Source organism: Myxine glutinosa, chromosome 10, assembly GCF_964187855.1.
Source record: "Myxine glutinosa chromosome 10, kmMyxGlut1.1, whole genome shotgun sequence".
Taxonomy (NCBI): Eukaryota; Metazoa; Chordata; class Myxini; order Myxiniformes; family Myxinidae; genus Myxine; species Myxine glutinosa.
In genome coordinates, this window is record NC_136270.1 from 8,108,270 (window position 1) to 8,130,731 (window position 22,462).

At 46.7% G+C, this 22,462-nt stretch overlaps 1 protein-coding gene across 2 annotated transcripts in view; it reads left to right on the top strand.

The window, feature by feature from the left end:
- The window catches only part of LOC137434253 (rhophilin-2), an 83,139-nt gene that overhangs the window by 58,137 nt on the left and 2,540 nt on the right, over positions 1-22,462 (top strand). For both annotated transcript variants that reach the window (XR_013624663.1, XM_068127075.2), the window contains exons 12-14: positions 5,622-5,698; positions 5,816-5,965; positions 11,230-11,391. Coding sequence is in view for 1 of the 2 variants with exons in the window: in XM_068127075.2 (XP_067983176.2) it covers positions 5,622-5,698; positions 5,816-5,965; positions 11,230-11,391 (389 nt within the window). In the remaining variant the exon portion in view is untranslated. The remainder of the gene's footprint in view (positions 1-5,621; positions 5,699-5,815; positions 5,966-11,229; positions 11,392-22,462) is intronic.

Sequence of the window (22,462 nt, forward strand, 5' to 3'; positions counted from 1 at the left end):
CTACCCTACTCAGCCTCTTTTTTAATGCCTCCCTTACTGTCACCTCTTTCAACCTCCACACCTTCATTCTCGGTTGGTACTTCACCCGCCGAGCTCTCCTCGCACCTTTCACCCTTATGTCGCAGACAACCAAGTGCTGCTGTGACACAGCCTCCTCCCCCGGGATCACCTTTGTGTCCTGGAGGTGCCCCCTATCTCACCTACACACCATCAGGTAGTCAACAGTTGTCGTCGACCCACCTGACGTGTATGTAACAAGCTTATTATCCTCTTTCTGGAACTGAGTATTACAAATCAACAAATCAGCTCCTTCAGCAAACTCCAAAATCCTTTCACCTTCTCCATTTCTTACACCATATCCGTAACCCCCATAAACTCCCTCAAAACCGTCCATACTCCTTCCCACATGTCCATTTAGGTCTCCTCCTTCCACAACAACTTCCTCGTCTTTCACGTTTTCCATCAGCTTCTCTATCGCACACCAGAACTTGTCCTTCTCTTCATCGCTCCGACCAAGCTGCAGAGCATATCCCGAGATGACGTTCACCAAGAGCTTTCCAATCATCATTTTCACCATCATCAACCTATCACTCACTCTGGTCACACTCACCACACTGTCTACAAACTCCTCAGAAAACAGGACACCAACACCATTCACGCCCTCTGGGCACCCTTGCCACACAAACTTGTATTTCTGTCCCTGCCTACCCTTCACCATTCTCACACCCTTCTCACACCATTCTCACACCCTTCTCACACCCTTCACATTCATTCCCTTCCATCTCGTCTCTTGCACACAACATACGTCCACTCTTCTTCTGATCAATACTTCCACCACTTCTCCGAATCTCCCTGTCATTGTCCCTACATTCCATGTCCCAAACCTCAGAAACCGATCTCCACTTCGGGCTGTACCCTGCCGATATGTAGCTGTAATTGTCATGGTTCTCTTTCTGAGGCAATGTTTTATGGCCGGATGCCCTTCCTGACGCCAACCCTCTTAGTCGCCTCTTACGACACGCAGGGATATGGTGTACCTATTCTAAACCAGGGTACACACCAGGAAACGTTTAAAACATGGAAATTCTGGGGGGGGGGGGGGGGGGGGACGTTTAAAACATGGAAATTCTGGGGGAGGGGGGGAGGGGGGGGCGTTAGCACCACGTCTGCGGGGCCCGGTCAGCACCACACGACGTCGGCCCGGTCAGCACCACACGACGTCGGCCCGGTCAGCACCACACGACGTCGGCCCGGTCAGCACCACACGACGTCGGCCCGGTCAGCACCACACGACGTCGGCCCGGTCAGCACCACACGCCGTCGGCCCGGTCAGCACCACACGACGTCGGCCCGGTCAGCACCACACGACGTCGGCCCGGTCAGCACCACACGACGTCGGCCCGGTCAGCACCACATGACGTCGGCCCGGTCAGCACCACACCACGTCGGCCCGGTCAGCACCACACCACGTAGGCCCGGTCAGCACCACACCACATCGGCCCGGTCAGCACCACACCACGTCGGCCCGGTCAGCACCACACCACGTCGGCCCGGTCAGCACCCCACCACGTCGGCCCGGTCAGCACCACATCACGTCGGCCCGGTCAGCACCACACCACGTCGGCCCGGTCAGCACCACACCACGTCGGCCCGGTCAGCACCACACCACGTCGGCCCGGTCAGCACCACACCACGTCGGCCCGGTCAGCACCACACCACGTCGGCCCGGTCAGCACCACACCACGTCGGCCCGGTCAGCACCACACCACGTCGGCCGGGTCAGCACCACACCACGTCGGCCCGGTCAGCTCCACACCACGTCGGCCCGGTCAGCACCACACCACGTCGGCCCGGTCAGCACCACACCACGGCGGCCCGGTCAGCACCACACCACGGCGGCCCGGTCAGCACCACACCACGGCGGCCCGGTCAGCACGACACCACGGCGGCCCGGTCAGCACCACACCACGGCGGCCCGGTCAGCACCACACCACGGCGACCTGGTCAGCACCACACCACGGCGACCTGGTCAGCACCACACCACGGTGGCCCGGTCAGCACCACACCACGTCGGCATGTCTTCGGTTCATGAAGATGAACAAGGGGAATGATAAAATAAAATAAATTGTTTTGTTGAGTCGGCCGGTACCCAGCTCTGTTCTAAAATGCGTCGAGGGGCTTGTTGGTTGTCACTGCTGGTGTAGCCACTTGCTCGGGAAGCGCTACAAAAATGGTGCCGAAACCCCGCGTCAAAAACGCCCAGGCACGAAGCGAACAGTCAAATGGCCCTTCCTTGCTTCCACAGCCAAACGGAACGTGGCTCCAGCTCCCCCGAAAAGCACCACAGTCCAACAACACCCCCTCCTCCAACATTTCAAAGGTTCCACAAAGCTCCAAAACATCTCCTCAAAGCGCACACACGAGACAAAAACAACCGCCAGAGACAAAAGTCAGACCGAGCTGAGATAATGCCCAGAAGAGAAAGGAAATAAATAAGTACTTAATTAATCTATAATAATCAAGTAACTAATCAATTAATTGATGTCCAAATATCAGCTTCCTAACTCAAAAGGTGCCCGAGATAATGCCCTGAAGAGAAAGGAAATAAATAAGTACTTAATTAATCTATAATAATTAAGTAACTAATCAATTAATTGATTAATCAAAAAACCAAAAATACTGTTTTTGACAAAATACTTACTCACTATTGTGCCCAAATTTCAGCTTCCTAGCTCAAAGGATGGCTGGGTTATCACCCGGATAAACAAGAAAACAAGAAACCGGAGTGAAAATTGAGTACTCCCGTTCAGCACACATCATTGCCTTGCCCTTCAGTGCCCAGCAATGACGTCATGCAGGGCCTGGAGATGGCATAGGAAAGGAGCGGTGTACAATACACAAACAAACAAGAAAACAAACAAATAATTAGACGTCATGCAGAGCACGATACTTGCAAAATCCGCCCCCCCCCCCCCCCCCGAAAAAGATTTCCATTGATACGGCAAATTGTCCATTTCATCAAGATTATAATTGACGATCTTCATCAAGGTTCAGGTCAAGAGGATGAAAATTGATGATTTTTCAGATGAAAAATTATGATTTTAGAAGTTTGACCTTGAGTTGACCTTTGACCTTTTGACCTTAAAAATAGTTGGTTTCCCAATTCAGTGAGGCAATATGCAAATGCTGTTATATTTTCAAGTCAATCGGATGAACATTGACGGTTTCCAGATGAAAATTGATGATTTTGGAAGTTTGACCTTGAGTTGACCTTTGACCATTTGACGTCAAAAATGGTTTGTTTTCCTATTTAGTGACTCAATGTGCAAATGCTGTTCAATTTTCAAGTCAATCGGATGAAAAATGGCGATTTTAGAAATTTGACCTCCAGATGACCTTTGACCTCAAAATCAATAGGCTTCTCATTTGTGACGACCTCTGCAGCTTGGTGAAGTTTCATGACGATTGGTTTGGAATTGTGATCTGTAGGCCAGTGACAAACAGACAGACAAACAGACAGAATAAACGCAACCGACAATATACTTGAAAAATCTTCGATTTTGCAAGTAACAAGAAACCTGAGTGAAAACCGAGTACTCCCTTTCAGCGGGTGTCATTGCCGAGCCTCCTTCGATGCCCGTCAATGAAGTTATACAGTGCCTGGAGATGGCATAGGAAAGGAGCGGTGTACAATATAGAAGTTTCTGAGACAAGTCAGGATTGAAGCTGATCAATTTGAATATTTTGGGCAATTATTTTGAAGGCAGTTGATAAAACCTGAAGTATTGAGATCATCGCTTGTACTTTATCTGCTTTGTGCCACCTGCAGCCTTCAGGAGAACAGTCTCAGGGCTTTGTCAATATTTGAACCCAGACTGCAAAGGTTCCTAAAAGGAAATGCTGGCACAGGTATTCAGGAAGCTGATTTAAACTGCAGCACATTCCAGGATATTGGAAGGGAATGGTAATAGAGCAACAGTGTGATATTTGTTTGCATGTTTGCATCTATTGACGGTTTATTACCCTCACCAGAGGAGAGGGTATTGCATTCGAGTCCGTTTGATTGTCTGCCTTTTTGTTTGCATGTTTGTTTGTTTGTCCGCACAGAATAAATATGATTTTCTCTGCAACCGTTGGTCCGATTGTCAGGAAATTTTCACCGTAGGTGAAATCTGTAGAATTAAAAAAAAATGATAATTATGACGTCATAGGTCACGTGGTACGGGCACTATCTTGGAAAAACCGAAAAACCTTGCACCTCTATATCTCCGAAAGCGCTGCATTCATCGAAAAAATTTAGATATGGCTCATTGTAAAGAACTCTCCATGGGGAATAACATATGTTAATGATGATGTCATAGGTTCCTCCATTAGGACGTCATAATTCGACAAGTATAAAACTTCACACGATCAAGATGAAATTTATTGAGCATCATCTATGGATAAATTGGTGGAGAAAAAAATAAGATGACGTACGTAATCGGTCACGTGGTTTGGACGCCATATTTGTTTTTACACAAAAGCCGTAAAAAAAAACACTAAAAACACGTCCTGGCGAGGGTCTGCAATCTTTGATTGCTCTTTCTTGTTCAATATGGAAATTGTCCTGGTTTATTTGAATGAACATTGGACTATAGGTAATGAAATAATTTTGTTAATACTTGTATCTATAAATTGTTTTCTTGAAGGTCCTAATGCATGAATTGAGTTTCTTGGCTGATCAGTAAAGAGTGATTTACATAAAAGGAGCTATTAAAACAAGAAAAAGAAACTGCGTGATCCTGACCATGTGTTTTGCCTGGTGTATTATGGATATCTCCCCATCCCCACCCCTTCACTATTATTTAACAATTGATTAATTGTTTATGGCAGGAACAGAGCCTTAAGCATTCTAGAAAATGGTCTCAAGTGGCCAAGGTTAAATTAATAGATCTTATAAGTGACTTGATGTTATTTACTATGACTGTTTTAAAGGTCAATGGCCCATTGTTGATTGAGACTTGCGTTTCTACTAAAATTGATGGTGTATAAATTTGTATTCGTCGTTGATTAATCATAGAGTGCGTGTTGTTTGTGGTATCAGCACAAGGGCTTGCACTTGCTTTTGTATTCAAGTATATTTTCTATTGTTTATATCCACACATGTAAGTACTGTAAATGGGAAAGCATGATTAATGCCAACCCAAAATTTGGGCACTCCCTGTGATGCAGTGCCACCTGCAGGCATTACACCAGAATACCAAGGAATTCCAATTGTATCAGAATATACAAAGGATTAAATTTGGAACTGGAACTAGAGAGCAAAGAAACGAGAATATAACATCAGAGATATTGATTCTGGATTTATTTAATTTTGTTCTTTTATTTTGATATGGGTGTACACAAATTTGGAATTTGGCCAGGGTGTTGGCAATGGCTGGCCTTCTCATCATGGAGGACACCATGAGATTGGATATTCTTGTGGTTAATTCGTTGTATAACTTGGGCTCGTGACAGCATCTTGACTATACTGTACATGATGTGAACTTTTTCGCATTAGAGGAATATTGAGTGGATCTTCATGAACAAAATGGTGTGACTGCTCAATGTGTGTGTGCATTTGTGTGTGCATGTACATGCAGCCCAAGCATTTCAAGAAGTGGTACCTCAAACTCCAGCCCTCCATAATTCAGAAAAACGGGATATCTTCCAAAGGCTGGTAAGTAACACACCTGATCTTTTGTGAATGATACAATTTGGAATCCTTGCCAAGAATCGGAATGACTCTTAATAAAAATATAACTTTAAAAGTTTTTTTAAAATTGTTATTTATCAGGGACCTCCAGCAGTGTTTTGTGCCAGGCGGTGCGTGAGCACTCCGCGAAAGGCATATCTCGTGAAATCACCATCAGAAGGCTACGGGATGCGACTCGGGAGTGACTCTCCAGTGGTCGTGACATTGGTCCAGCCGGGCGGGATTGCTATGGTAATTGCATCAAACCAACGCTATTCATTTGCCAGCCAAAATGTATTGTGTTGGCGGAATGACAAATGAAAAGTGATACATGATGCAGATGTTAAAATGTAGGTGACATCAATTGTCGATATCAAAATGAACACAAGCAGTGAAGTATGTGTATGGCATTGAAACGTTGTTATTGCTTAAATATTCGTCATCAAAGCTTGATTTGATTAAATGTATTTATTCATGGTAGTTGTCAAGGAGCACTGTTTGCATGAAATCAGTGCTGAAGTGGCTGGAGGAGTGTTTGAGGTGGAAGGGAGAGGGCGTCAGTGAGTAGGGACATTTTGCTGGTAGTGTATTTCATCCGGGAAGTACTGCAGATGTGGACTTGCTTCAGGAACAACAAGCACACCGGTTTTGAAAACTCAAATCGCTAAAGCCAGGCCATAAGATTGTTTTTTAGTGGTGCAGCAATGCAAAGCTTATATATCGGCAAAAAACCTGACCTTAGATATATCGGACAAGAATATAAAAGACAGACTGTCGATGTTTTGCATGTTGTATGTGAAGAGTTTTATTCCAAAACGTGATAAATGCCAATTCCATGTTTTGCGAGTTACAGACAGTGGCGTCAGAGACCAACGTATCTTTCTTCAAAATGCTATAAACGCCAGACGGAATAACTGGCTTTGTTTCAAAACTTAGTATCCAACATTGCAGCAGTTTCTGACCACAATGGATATATCTTGTTTTGGTATGAAACTCTTCATACACACTGAGCAAACAGTAAAAGTTTAACAAACCACAGAACACCTTGTTCCAGTACTATCCCTGTGAATGTTATACAGTAATGAGCAAGATTATGAGACACGTTTGAATCAAATTGTCAAATGAAGCACTTTGAAGTGGCTTTTTTTTTTTTTTTTTTTTTTTGTGTACAGAGTCGAGGCTCGTGAAAGAGCTAACATTTATCAAACAAACAAATCAAACAAACAAGCAAACAAAGTATATAAAAAGGGGAGCGGTCGACAAGATGGGGAGAGAAGGGGAGGAAGCACACAAACACAACATTTGAGAGCAGGGACATCGGGAGATGTTTTTGGAGGGAGAGGGCCTGGGGGGGGATCAGGATAGGTATAAAACGCAAGGACACCAAGGACTTCCAGGAAAGAAGTCAAAAGTCACCTCAAAAAAGTGGATTTGGGGTGAAATTAGCGGGGGCAGAAAAGATAAAGGTGTTGGATTGGGGAAGATAAGAGATGGTGGTGAACAGCCGTTTTAAAGACCTGGAGGGAGGAGTGGGATTGAAGAGAGTGAGGGAGTTTGTTCCAGAGGCGGGAGAAAAGAGGAATGAAGGAGTGAAGGTGAGCAAAGAGTCTTGATTTTGGCAGTTTAACCATAAGAGGGTTGCAGGCAGATCTTGTGCGACCTGCAGGAATATTTGGGGGACAGAGCCCAGAGAGAGCTGGGGGAGCAAGGCCGGAGAGGAGTCGGTAGAAGACGGAAAGACCACCAACCTGCCTGCGGTGATTAAGTGAAAGGCCCTCGGAGATAGCGTCATCGCGGGAGATTCCAATGATTTTGAACGCTTTGGAATGTATTTTTGGAATGTAAAACACCACCAACAGCGTGAAGACGAGCTAGGTGTGAGGCAGGAGCACCAGCCCAGAGGGGAGAGCAGTACTCCATTGAGCTGCGGATGAAAGCCTTGTATGTGGTGAGGAGCTCAGGTGTGCCAAGGAAGGCCTTCGCACGACGGAGGATGCCCAGTCGGCGACTGGCTTTGGAGGCCAGCTTGGAAATGTGGTTTTCCCAGGAAAGATCATGGCAGATAGTGAGACCCAAAAGCTTGAGTGACAGAACTTCTTGGAGAGGATTATTCAGAAAGTAGATGGGAGGGTTGTCCAGTCGGTCTTTTCGGAGAGACATCGTAAGAGTGTGAGATTGTCAGGATTGAAAGACATGTTCCACTTGTTTGCCCAGTCTGTGATTTTGTCCAGGTCTGCAGAGAGTGAGGAGGCTGCAGACTGCCGATCTGAGGGATGAGGAATGGAGCGGCAGAGAGTGGAGTCATCAGCAAAGAGATAGAGAGGATTTTCAAGAGAGTCGGAGGGATCATTGATGAAGACCAGAAAAAGCACAGGGCCCAGAACACTGCCTTGGGGAACTCCAGCCTGAACAGGAAGAGGAGATGAGAGAAACCCATTCAGGGCCACACGTTGATGACGACTAGAGAGGAAGTCCGCCAGCCATGCGTGGAGATTTCCATGGATACCAAAGGAGGAGAGTTTGGTGAGCAGAGCGGGGTGCCAGACCGTATCGAAGGCACATGATATATCGAGGGAGACAGCTCTAATTTCCTGTTTGGCATTGAGGACCTCCATCCATTGTTGAGACAGCAGAAGCAGCATGTCCAGAGTAGAGTGACCTGGTCTGAAACCAAATTGATGATCAGAGATCAAGCCATTGGAGAAGAGGAAAGATTTCATATCCGAAGCAATGATGGATTCCATGACTTTGCTGATAATTGGGAGAAGGCTGATTGGTCTGTAGTTGCTAGGATCTGTTTTTGCACCTTTTTTGTGCAAAGCGGTGATGTTGGCTGATTTCCAAGCAGATGGCAGTTGACCTTGAGCAAAAGAGAGGGTGAAGAGAACAGAGAGAGGGAGTGAAAGAGCGGAAGAACAGGATTTTAGGACCCGTGGGCTGATGCCATCAGGTCCAGTTGCAGAATCAGAGTCGAGGGTTGACAGAAACTTATCCACCTTGTCAGGAGGAAAGGACACGGAGTCCAGGAGCAGCTGGGTACGACTGGGTATGGTGGGTACAGAGAGGGATGGGTTTGGGACACAAGATTTAGAGGCAATCACAGAGTTGAGGCATTCAGCTTTTTCACGTGCGGAGTCAGCTGTGTAGCCGTTTGAGGTAAGGGAGGGGATGGAGGGGGAACAAACACCAGAAACAGATTTGACCAGACGCCACCAGGATTTGGAAGAGGGAGACAGATAAGAGAGTTCGGTCTTGAGAATGGAGAGATATTGTTTCCTGGCTCTCCTGAGGGTGGACACACACTTGTTTCGGGCTTTGTGAAAGGAAATGAGATTTCCTTCCGTTGGATTTGCTTTCCAGGAGACGAAGGCAAGTTGTTTCTGGGCAACAGCCTCACCACAAGATTCCGTGTACCATGGACGGGAGGAAGGGTATGACAACTGAAGACGAGATGGGATAAATCTGTGCATGAGAGAGAGCAATTTACTTTGGAAGAATTCCCAGGATGAGTTGATGTCAGAGGTGGTAGAGATGGGAGACCAGTCCAGATGATTGATGGCTGCTTGAAGACCGTGCCAGTTGGCCTGAGTGAAATGCCAGACTCTGCCAGATCCAGTTTTACTCTGGATCACTCGATAAGACAGAGTGGTATGCACCTTTTTAAGGTGTTTACAATTGAGTGGCTAAATAATCTTTAACAAACATAAAATATCATTCCTTTTGATGCACAGATCTGGAACAAGAATATGTTTCTGAGCAATTTGGGTCAAACATCATTGATATTGCTTCATTGATAAGCTGATCCTTGGCCCAGTTGTGAAATATGTTTTTTTATGCCTCCGCCCCCGAAGGTGGCTGGAGCTATTATGTTTTCAGGTCGTCCGTCCATCTGTACGTACGTCCGTCCGTACATTCTTCCGTCCGTCCATACGGGCCTAACCTCGTTTTTCTTAGCAACAACATGTCCAATTGAAACAAAACTTTCAGGGTAGGAGTGACACCCATGCAGAATGTTTTTACGATAATGGCGACATCATAGGTCACGTAGTATGGCAGGCGTCTTGGATTAAACGCAAATAATAAAAAATGTATTTTTATTTACTGTTACACTCTCCATGTTACACTCTCTGTGTCAGGATTGCTGGTCTTACTTACTGTCTCACTCAAACTACAGGTACTGGGTGGCTAGCTTCAATCTCAATTTCTCACAAACAAACACCATGCACTTTTCATCATACACTTTTCTTCTCTTTTATTTAAGGCCTGGCCAAGATGAGGGCTATACAGTCTGTGCCTGGAGCATCCAACATAAAAAAAAAATTATAAAATGCTTACCAAATCCAGAATTTGTTCTTTGAGAGGAAAATAATGAAGATTAAGAAGTGCTTTATATACAGTATGGACTTTAATGTCTGAGAGTTGGTGGACATTGTAGATCCAATGATGTCATTTGCAAGCAGTAGGCGAGCTAGCACACTGAACAGATTACAAGTTCCTGCCCTAACTGACTCCTGGGAAGGCAATGGCAAAGCACCAAGTATAACCCTTTCCCAGGAAGCGCTTCACTTGCATCAACAACAACAACATGCATTTTAAAGGCCATTTTCCCTGCTAGAGCGGGGGTTAGCCTTGCGGTCCCCATGACAATCTTCTCCATTTTGCCCTATTTTCTGCATCTCCCCTTGTTAACCCCCTTGCCCGCATTTCTTCTTCCACCATCTTTGGCCAAGTCTTTCTCGGTCTTCCCCATCCTCTACTTCCTTCGACATTCATTTCCATCACTCTTCTCAACCAGTCACTTTCATCCTTCCTCAACACATGCCCAAACCATCTCAACCTGTTCCTCTTCACAGCATCAATCACAGGCTCTATTCCCATCATCTTTCGCAATTCATCATTTGTCTTACTCTCTCTCTCAACAATACTCCGCACATCCATCGAACCATTCGCATTTCCACCCTTTCCAACCTTCGTTGCTGCTCTACGTTCATTACCCATGTCTCGCTCCCATAAATCATAACACTTCTCACACATGCAGCATACACCTTTCCCTTCAGCTTCAACGACCCTCCCCTCCTCATCAGCATGCCACTCAGTTCCTGAAACTTCTTCCATGCACATCTCACTCTAGCAACCGTTGCCGAGTCTGATCCACCTTCTCCATTCAGCATATCTCCGAGGTAACAAAATGTTTTCACACCTTCCAGCTTCATGCCGTCTCCAAGATCCAACTCAACATTTCCTCCATCTGCAGCTACGTCTGTGCACACCTTACACTTGAATGGAGGTGTGCACAATCTGTGCACACCTTACACTCCCTTAATAAAACATTTCCCACTTGCATCGATGCTTTGTAAAGATTATGGTACATTGATGATGATGAAGATGATGACAGAAGCGTTTCAATGTTTTGTGTAACTGTTTTGGTTTGCATGCTTATTGGTTGTTCTTCAAATGTTCGCATTTTAATTGGGATGAAGGGGGACTACTTACTAACATGTGGTTACCACCTGCAGCATGCTGGGATAAATGAAGGTGATTATATTGTGGCCGTGTGTGGGACGGAGTGCCGTTGGGCCACGCAAGCGGGGGTGGCCGAGCTTATGAAATGTGCACCGGGGAACAGGCTGGAGCTTGAAGTGGTTACACCTGGGAGGAATTCTCATTCACATTTTGTGGTAAGCATACTTGTGCACACTTCAATTTTCTAAAGAATACCGTAATTGGAGTCTTATCATTTCCTGTAGTTGAGAACTTACAATGACACTACATCTATCATACGATGCCTTTATTGAATTCATTTTGTGTCAGATATATTTTGGACGAAATTTTGGACCCGGCACTGGCCAGGGCGGGGTGAGGGGCCATCCTGGCGCTGTCCGGGGAGGGGGGGGGGGGGGATACCCGGCGCTGCCCGGGTGGGTGAGCGTTTCCCAGCAGGGGATTTGGGATGTGTTGGACATTGAAAAGCTATGGATTTATTGACCTCATGATGGTTACCTTTTGCTTGTGGGATGGCGGCAGCATTGCCTGACCACACATCCTAATATACACTTTATAGCGGCCTTCGGTGGCCTCAAAACGGACATCAAGGCCAATGTGTACCAGCTTAAAACATTTCCCAGATTCTGAAGTACCTACACCAAAAATTTGCAGCCTCTAGGTGCTACATTTTGGCCATGAAAGTATAACGTACAAACAAACGTACAAATACACAATTGGACTCAAGAAAAAAACAATAGAATTTATGTGTATATATATATATATATATCAGTCACTATGCGGGTTCGATCGGGTTAGAAAGCATTCGATCGGGTTCCACGCAAAGTATTGACATGGGCATTGAGGAAGTTAGGAGTGGAGGAATGGTTGATCAGAGTAGTGATGGCAATGTACAAAAGAGCACGCACAGCTGTAAGGACGAAGGACGGGAACAGTGGTGAGTTTGAGGTGAAGGTGGGAGTGCATCAGGGGTCGGTACTAAGTCCACTACTATTTGTAGCTGTGATGGAGGTGCTGGCTCAGAACGTAAAGGAGGGTTTACCGTGGGAGTTGTTGTATGCAGATGATCTGGTGTTGATTGCGGAAAGTATGGATGGACTGAAGGAAAAGATGAACACGTGGAAGGAATGTATGGAGACAAAAGGTCTGAAGGTGAATATCGGAAAGACGAAGGTGATGGCAAGTGGTAAAGCATGTGGTGAGGTGGAAAGAACTGGGAAGTGGCCCTGTGCTGTGTGTAGGAAGGGTGTCGGAGTGAACTCCATTCAGTGTACAATGTGCGCTGAGTGGGTTCATCAAAAATGTAGTGGTCTGAGAGGGTCATTAACCAGTGTGGCAGCTACATTCAAATGTAAGGTGTGCACAGAGGGAGCTGCAGATGGAGGAAATGTTGAGTTGGATCTTGGAGATGGCGTGAAGCTGGAAGGTGTGAAAACATTTTGCTACCTCGGAGACATGCTGAATGGAGAAGGTGGATCAGACTCGGCAACGGTTGCTCGAGTGAGATGTGCATGGAAGAAGTTTCGGGAATTGAGTGGCGTGCTGATGATGAGGGGAGTGTCGTTGAAGCTGAAGGGAAAGGTGTATGCTGCATGTGTGAGAAGTGTTATGATTTATGGGAGCGAGACATGGGTAATGAACGTAGAGCAGCAACGAAGGTTGGAAAGGGTGGAAATGCGAATGGTTCGACGGATGTGCGGAGTATCGTTGAGAGAGAGGAAGACAAATGATAAATTGCGAAAGATGATGGGAATAGAGCCTGTGATTGATGCTGTGAAGAGGAACAGGTTGAGATGGTTTGGTCATGTGTTGAGGAAGGATGAAAGTGACTGGTTGAGAAGAGTGATGGAAATGAATGTAGAAGGAAGTAGGGGACGGGGAAGACCGAGAAAGACTTGGCTAAAGATGGTGGAAGAAGAAATGCGGGCAAGGGGGTTAACAAGGAGAGATGCAGAAAATAGGGCAAAATGGAGAAGATTGTCATGGGGACCGCAAGGCTAACCCCCGCTCTAGCAGGGAAAATGGCCTTTAAAATGCATGTTGTTGTTGTTGTAGTCACTATGCGGGTTATATATTGTTGGGGATCATATATATATATAGTCATATATATATATATATATATATATTGTTGGGGATCTGGGGTCGGCGCTCCCCTTAGCAAAGGGGGGTTAAACCCCTTGTCCTTTAAGCTGGCCGTCCCCCGTTCCTGGAAACTATAACGCTCCTTTGCGGGGTTGAGATTGGCCAGGGTGATTGGTCAAGATGGACTCCAAAATACCTGCTTACCAATCTCTCCGCAAAGCAGGGAGATAATTTCCGCTCGAACCACGGACAGATGGAAATTGCCGAGCGGTTTAGCAATCCGCGATTCGAGCCGTTAGCAATAAGACTAACCCGATTCTGAGCGGTTCCAATCGTGCCACCGGTACTCAATTGAGGAAATCACGAAAGCGATCGGATGAGAGGAAACCAGAGTAAAGGGAAGAACAAATATGATTTATTAACTATACTACTAAAAGAGGAAACGAAAGAAGGGCATATACAATAAGAAGAGCAAAAGGACACAGGGCAAGCTTACACAGTCTTAAATATCACGCCCAGGACAATACAGACAGACTTACACGAAAGGGGAATAGCAGGAAGGAGGAGAAGGTCCAGGCAGATGGCAGGGGTGGAAGGTCCAGGCAGATGGTTCAGGCGTTGAGGTCCGGCTCTAGGTTCACGCTCCACTCCGGTCCACGCTTTGGTTCCGCGGCAAAACCCGGCAGGCAGCGCGGTTGGTATTGTCGCGGTAGCGGATTGACTCTCTCACTCAACTTCGTGTCTGGTCTCGTTCTTGACCCAACTCTCAACTCTCTCAACTCGACTCTCTCACCGTCTCTCCCTCTCTCTGCTCTGCCTCGCAACCTCTTGACTCACCGTGGCTCTCTGGCTCTCCTTTCTGCTCTGCTCTGCTCTCTGCTCTGTTGAAGTAGTCCCACGCGGGCGCTTTTATCACGCGCTCGCGTATCAAGCCGCATGCTTTTTAGGTCCGCCTACTGGTGAACACGCCTCAGCCCTGATTGGTCGCGAGGGTTCACCGGCTCCTCCCTTCGTGACACCTTGATGGGGCCACGCCTCGCTCCGACGACTCCTCCCCCTTTTTCTCCAGCTTGACCGCGTGATTAATGGCGTTTGAGCCAGGCAGCGAACGCTGCTGGCAAGCAAGGGAACACAATTTATAACTCCTCCCCCTTCTTCTCCAGCTTGACCGCGTGGTTAATGGCGTTTGGAGCCAGCGCTGCGGCTGGCAGAGACGCGCAATCCAATTTGGAGGGAGGCTAAGCCGCAAAATGAACAGAATTGAAAAGGGTCCTAGGTTAGTTGATTAATGCAACGCAGAGTCAAACTATTGGAAACAGAGCCTTACCTGAAACACATACTAATGAAATAACTGAAGAAGGTCCAATGGTGTCCGACGTGTTGCAAAATGGATTAGTTAGGGTGCGACCTTTGACCTTTGGAAGATGGGGATATTTACAGGGAATTATTTACAAGAATTATTATTTACAAGTGAGGGGATCTCAAAACCGCAACAATATATATATATATATATATATATATATATATATATATATATATATATATACATATATATATATATATATATATATATATGTATATATATATATATATACATACACACAGACTTGGCATTTAATATAGAATTTTTTTTTTTTCTTGACTTGGGTTTACTTTCTTAACTCAGTATATCAATCTGGTGAGTTTTTTTTACACTTTGGTGATTTATTTATTAAAAGAACCATGTCACTGATTGTCTGTCGCAGCAAGAAGTCAACAACAGGATTATATCACAGGTGGCATGGCAAAATGTGCGGACAGGTGCATTTGATGATTGGCTTCACAGTCGGGTATACAATGGTTGTTGCGTTCTGTATAAGTGGAAAACAACTGCTGCACGTCTCCAAAATTATTGCCACTTCCTCTGGAGATTGTCCCTCAACTCGACAATGCTGTTTGTCATGGAGTGGTGGCTTTACGAAATTATGGCATGAAACAGCGTGCTATTGCTTGGCAGTATGGCATCACTCAAGGTCAGGTGTCAAAGATCCTGAAACGAAATGCTCAGAGGGGTGTCCCTACTCCAATACCGAGGCCAGGACGTCCCCGCAGAACCACAAGGAGGGATGATCGCCAGCTGCACCGGTTAGTCCGCAATGGCCGTACCAAGTCAGCTAATCGGCTTAGGGCTGAGTGGCAGCAACTGACAAATGTGCCTGTATCCAGAAGGCTAGTCAACCAACGACTGGTTCAAGCAGGCTATCGTGCCAGGCGTCCCCTGAGAAAGCCACGCCTGACCAGACAACACCGCCAGCGCTGATTGCAGTGGGCCAGAGAGCACCGTCAATGGCAGCCAGGACACTGGAATCACGTGATCTTCAGTGACGAGTCTAGATTTCTGGTCTATCGTCAAGATGGCCACGTCTGAGTGCGCAGACAAGTGCATGAAGCCTACAACAAAGATTGTATAGTGCCTAGAGTCCAAGCTGGAGGTGGTGGGGTGACCGTTTGGGCTGCTTTTCATGCAGGGGGCAAAACTGACCTGGTTGTTCTGAATGGAAACCTGAACCAGTTCAAGTACAGGGCCATTCTGGAAGAAACATTGCTTCCATTTGCTCGTGCAGCCTTTCGAGGAAACTTTGTCTTCCAAGATGACAATGCACGGCCTCATCGTGCTTGCATGATCCAACACTTTCTTGCTGACCGTGGTGTAGAGCATATGGAGTTGCCTGCCATGTCCCCGGATATGAATCCAATAGAGAACTTGTGGGCAGAATTAACGCGTCAAATCGACCACTTGGACCAGCAGCCGACCTCTGTGCGTGAATTCCAGCAGGCTATTGTCACTGCATGGCAAGCGATTCCTGTCCAAACCTTGGCAAATCTCGTGAACAGCATGCCTCAACGTGTACGTGCTCTCCTGAATGCCCGTGGGGGTTACACGAAGTACTGAACTGTAATTTTACTGTTCGTAATCCCAGTCGTAATTTAACTTTTGTTTTTGTTAAAAAAAAAATTGGCTAATGTGCAAAATAAAGAGATACTTCTGGAAAACGCACAGAGGTTTAACACAGTACTGTCCATGAATTGAGTTCGATATCAGTTTACATCACTTTCAAGGATCAATTTATTTGTTTCGAAATGTCAAATGTGGTTTTTGTTTCTTTTAAAGGTCACATTAACAAAATCTAGAATAATTTCAACATAATTCCAATGAACTTTAGGTTCTAAGACATCTTGGAAAGTAAGTTCACCCCCACAAAAAAAATATTCCATATTAAATGCCAAGTCTGTATATATATATACTGTATACACACACACACCTCAGATCCACATGTGGAGATGGAGGCCAACAACAGCAACTTGCATACAAACACAAATGGATACTTTGAGACCTGAGAGGATTCACCTTCTGAAACCCACATATGGAGATAAACAACCAAGGACACACTTGAAAATATTCACAAGATATCATGTCGAGCCTATTGTGTATTCAGACCATGTGATGCGATTTGTTGATTATTGTGTTGTTTAGGCAAAACAAAGTCGTGAAGGCAACAGTCCTTTCTTTTTTTACCTTCGCAAAAGCGGAAGGTTATGTTTTGATCGCTGTGTATTTATTTGTATGTCTGTGTGTGTGTGTGTGTGTATGTTATTCGCATAACTCAAAAAGTATTCAACCGAATTGCATGAAATTTGGTGGGATGATTGGTTATTATACGGGACACATTTGATTAGATTTTGGGAGCAATCGGGTCAAAGGTCAAGGTCAAGGTCACGAAAAGGTCAAAATCGTATTTTTACCATAGCGCGGTCAATTTTTATCCAATTGGCATGCAACTAATGCCAAAATGTTCAGAATTCAATGCCCGATCTTGTTTGTCATAACTCGGTCAATTCTTATCCGATTTGCATGAAATCAGCACCAAACTGTTCACTGTTCTGTTCCCTACACTCCCATGCCAAGTACAGAACAGTAGCTGCGGCGAAGGTATGCGCTCTACCGAGTGCCCGTTCTAGTTTTGTCTGTTTTTGTTTTCCAATACATATTTTTTAAGGGATCGAGATCACCAGGATCACAATAAAGACATTTTGACATTTCCATGATGTAAATGTCAGCTAAATGTAAGGCCTAATTAGAAATAAAAACAGAACACTCGTATATATAAGGACTATAGTACGTCTGCATCAGTGGTAAAATAAGGACAACACATTTTCTGAACCAAATGTAGAGAGAGGTTCTTAACCAAACTCCCATGAGAAAGGAGGTGAAGCAGCGTTCTGGGTGTGAGCCCTCCTTCAAAGCAAGATACCCGCTTGGCCTTTGTTTTTACACAAATATTTGCATAAAAGACTAATTATAATATGAAGTTAAATTGGCATATTAACTACAGTAAACTGCACTTGTTTTGAATACGGGACTCTCAAAATGGATGGTAACAAGGCCTTTTGTATATGCCCTATGTGCATTTTCATCAACTCACTTCTACCACTGTGGGTACTTTTAACCTGCTGTTGCAATTAGCGCGAAATCTGTAATTCACATAGTCATTTGACATCATTTTCAGCACTAAAACGAAAGAGTTGCAATTTCAAAATGGTTAAACCATAATTGTGTTCCTCGATGCAAATCAGACTCATGGAAATCTTACTATAATTCACCAAATGTCTGTCCGTTGCTTGTGTAGGAAATACGAGAAATATCCATGGATGAGAGGTGTCTAGTTCCTATAATTTCCGATTTATACAAGCAAACGGCAGCAGTGGAGAGATAAAACATGCACACACAAACAAACGCTTCTCCCTTTAGCAATACTAGCAACGGTACCCGCCCTATGGGCGGGGCTTCAATTAGTAGGCCCAAATGAAAAGGCAAAATATCAGAAATTTAAGGTTTTTTTTATTTTAAAAGATTCATATAAACATCCGTTGAATCATATCACACGCAAATCATCAAAATCTAAACAGTATCTTTAGAATTTCAATAAAAGCCACATCACTGTTCATATCGGTAAATATTATTCCATCATGTTTCAAATCGCGATCGATACACTATGATCGTGATGATCATGATCGTGAATCGTGATCGATAATCGTGTTCACAATCGCTATGTCGTATGTACTCCCGATACGTGTAACTGTACCAAATCAACAGTTAAAAGGATTTTGAGCCGATAGCTGTTACGGCCTTGGCAAGATCGATGGAGACAGCGATCTGTTTGTGATCGATGGAGACATGTTGCTTTCCTGGGTGCCGCACAAACGGCTGCACCGATCGCGCGGCACCCGGGAAAGCAACATCGTCACAATGAGAACCATGAACGTTATGCGAACGCGAATGTTATGCGGGAGTCCAAACCTGAGAATGCTGGAGACTAAAGCTGAAATTGGGAAAACGAAATAGCCTATTTTACTCCTGGAGATCCCAGGATTATCCACCCAAAATATCTTTGCGATCGGTTCAGCAGTTTTTACGGTACCTTCGAACAGACAGACAGACAAACAGACAGACGGACATTTGGTGAATTATAGTAAGATATGCAAAAATGTATAATATTACGGGTTCAGGGGTCATGCAGTTACGAGGGGAGTACTCAGACCCACTTCCCAGCCCGTCACCCTGAAGCCGATGGGTTGCAGATAACTCTGTGACACGATGGGTTACTAGGCAACCACAGATGCCATCTAGGACGTTTAATTCAGGCAGGATCCAGCATCTAAGTCCGCTTTACCTCTCTGGCGAATTAAATTCCCCAGATGGTGAACTGTGCTCTCAACGCCCCACTGCTGTCAATCAAAACTGCCGAGCGATACCATAAGTGGGACGTTTGCTAATAAGTAATAACTAACCCGAAAGGAGCAGTGGGGCAGAACATCCTAGCACTAGAACGCACTATAGGCTAACCAATGTTGAAAAGCTGATGGGGCAGTTTGGAGACAGTTTATAAAGATCAAAAGGACTTGTGCTTACAAGCAGACGGTTCACAAGGGAAAGATCTTACCCCTTAAGCACCTCAGCACACTTAGTCAGTCATCTTGGCACATTTCGACACACGTAGGTGCCTCATTCATTCTGGGAAATTAGATAAGGAAGGTTAATAGACTGAATGAAGAAGGTGGGGCTTGATTGTAACCCCTTGCTCATCCAATGCAAGCCTGCAGGCTTATGCTGGTCCCATGAAATGGAGGGGGATAGAGAAGATGGGGGTAATGATGTGGTGTGCCGTGTGGCAAGAAGTGCGGGTGAATGTTCGTGGTGTGACAGAGGAAATCGATGCGAGTGACAGAGGAATACGAGTCAGTAACCTAGTCCCGAACGGGTTGAGGGTGTAATTGTTGAATACTTTGTGTGTTCCACTTTGATAAATTCGAAATAGGGAGAGCCAGAGAAGGGGTGTGTGACAGTGCGTTTCCCAGCACGTCCAGGAAATTTATAGGGCTTATCAACACACTGCAATGTGGCACAAGCCCATTGGTTCTCGCAACGACTCGTTCTCGCAGAGGCTTGCTCCCACAGGTTCATCCTTGGTTCCTAGATTTTCCCCAGATGTATACCAGTCATGAGTCCTGGAATTCTCATGCATAAATTTCCTCATGAAGCATGGTTCTGGTATCCATGGGCTTGGTATCCATCCTTCGAGCGCGGCTGTCGCCATATGGCGTTTGCTGAGCCCATGGTTCAGCAAAGGAGCTCACGACCAAGCCCGCTTATCTGTCCTGAAGACCCAAAATATCCTGAGGACCAAAAAGGCCCAGAGGACCCAATTGACCAAAAAGGCCCAGAGGACCCAATGGACCAAAAAGACCCAGAGGACCCAATGGACCAAAAAGGCCCAGAGGACCCAATGGACCAAAAAGGCCCAGAGGACCCAATGGACCAAAAAGGCCCAGAGGACCCAATGGACCAAAAAGGCCCAGAGGACCCAATGGACCAAAAAGGCCCAGAGGACCCAATGGACCAAAAAGGCCCAGAGGACCCAATGGACCAAAAAGGCCCAGAGGACCCAATGGACCAAAAAGGCCCAGAGGACCCAATGGACCAAAAAGGCCCAGAGGACCCAATGGACCAAAAAGGCCCAGAGGACCCAATGGACCAAAAAGGCCCAGAGGACCCAATGGACCAAAAAGGCCCAGAGGACCCAATGGACCAAAAAGGCCCAGAGGACCCAATGGACCAAAAAGGCCCAGAGGACCCAATTGACCAAAAAGGCCCAGAGGACCCAATGGACCAAAAAGGCCCAGAGGACCCAATGGACCAAAAAGGCCCAGAGGACCCAATGGACCAAAAAGGCCCAGAGGACCCAATGGACCAAAAAGGCCCAGAGGACCCAATGGACCAAAAAGGCCCAGAGGACCCAATGGACCAAAAAGGCCCAGAGGACCCAATGGACCAAAAAGGCCCAGAGGACCCAATGGACCAAAAAGGCCCAGAGGACCCAATGGACCAAAAAGGCCCAGAGGACCCAATGGACCAAAAAGGCCCAGAGGACCCAATGGACCAAAAAGGCCCAGAGGACCCAATGGACCAAAAAGGCCCAGAGGACCCAATGGACCAAAAAGGCCCAGAGGACCCAATGGACCAAAAAGGCCCAGAGGACCCAATGGACCAAAAAGGCCCAGAGGACCCAATGGACCAAAAAGGCCCAGAGGACCCAATGGACCAAAAAGGCCCAGAGGACCCAATGGACCAAAAAGGCCCAGAGGACCCAATGGACCAAAAAGGCCCAGAGGACCCAATGGACCAAAAAGGCCCAGAGGACCCAATGGACCAAAAAGGCCCAGAGGACCCAATGGACCAAAAAGGCCCAGAGGACCCAATGGACCAAAAAGGCCCAGAGGACCCAATGGACCAAAAAGGCCCAGAGGACCCAATGGACCAAAAAGGCCCAGAGGACCCAATGGACCAAAAAGGCCCAGAGGACCCAATGGACCAAAAAGGCCCAGAGGACCCAATGGACCAAAAAGGCCCAGAGGACGCAATGGACCAAAAAGGCCCAGAGGACCCAATGGACCAAAAAGGCCCAGAGGACCCAATGGACCAAAAAGGCCCAGAGGACCCAATGGACCAAAAAGGCCCAGAGGACCCAATGGACCAAAAAGGCCCAGAGGACCCAATGGACCAAAAAGGCCCAGAGGACCCAATGGACCAAAAAGGCCCAGAGGACCCAATGGACCAAAAAGGCCCAGGGGACCCAATGGACCAAAAAGGCCCAGGGGACCCAATGGACCAAAAAGGCCCAGGGGACCCAATGGACCAAAAAGGCCCAGGGGACCCAATGGACCAAAAAGGCCCAGGGGACCCAATGGACCAAAAAGGCCCAGGGGACCCAATGGACCAAAAAGGCCCAGGGGACCCAATGGACCAAAAAGGCCCAGGGGACCCAATGGACCAAAAAGGCCCAGGGGACCCAATGGACCAAAAAGGCCCAGGGGACCCAATGGACCAAAAAGGCCCAGGGGACCCAATGGACCAAAAAGGCCCAGGGGACCCAATGGACCAAAAAGGCCCAGGGGACCCAATGGACCAAAAAGGCCCAGGGGACCCAATGGACCAAAAAGGCCCAGGGGACCCAATGGACCTAAAAGGCCCAGGGGACCCAATGGACCTAAAAGGCCCAGGGGACGCAATGGACCTAAAAGGCCCAGGGGACCCAATGGACCTAAAAGGCCCAGGGGACCCAATGGACCTAAAAGGCCCAGGGGACCCAATGGACCTAAAAGGCCCAGGGGACCCAATGGACCTAAAAGGCCCAGGGGACCCAATGGACCTAAAAGGCCCAGTGGACCCAATGGACCTAAAAGGCCCAGTGGACCCAATGGACCTAAAAGGCCCAGGGGACCCAATGGACCTAAAAGGCCCAGGGGACCCAATGGACCTAAAAGGCCCAGGGGACCCAATGGACCTAAAAGGCCCAGGGGACCCAATGGACCTAAAAGGCCCAGGGGACCCAATGGACCTAAAAGGCCCAGGGGACCCAATGGACCTAAAAGGCCCAGGGGACCCAATGGACCTAAAAGGCCCAGGGGACCCAATGGACCTAAAAGGCCCAGGGGACCCAATGGACCTAAAAGGCCCAGGGGACCCAATGGACCTAAAAGGCCCAGGGGACCCAATGGACCTAAAAGGCCCAGAGGACCCAATGGACAAAACCACACATATCCTGGTGAGGGTCTGCAATCTCTGAT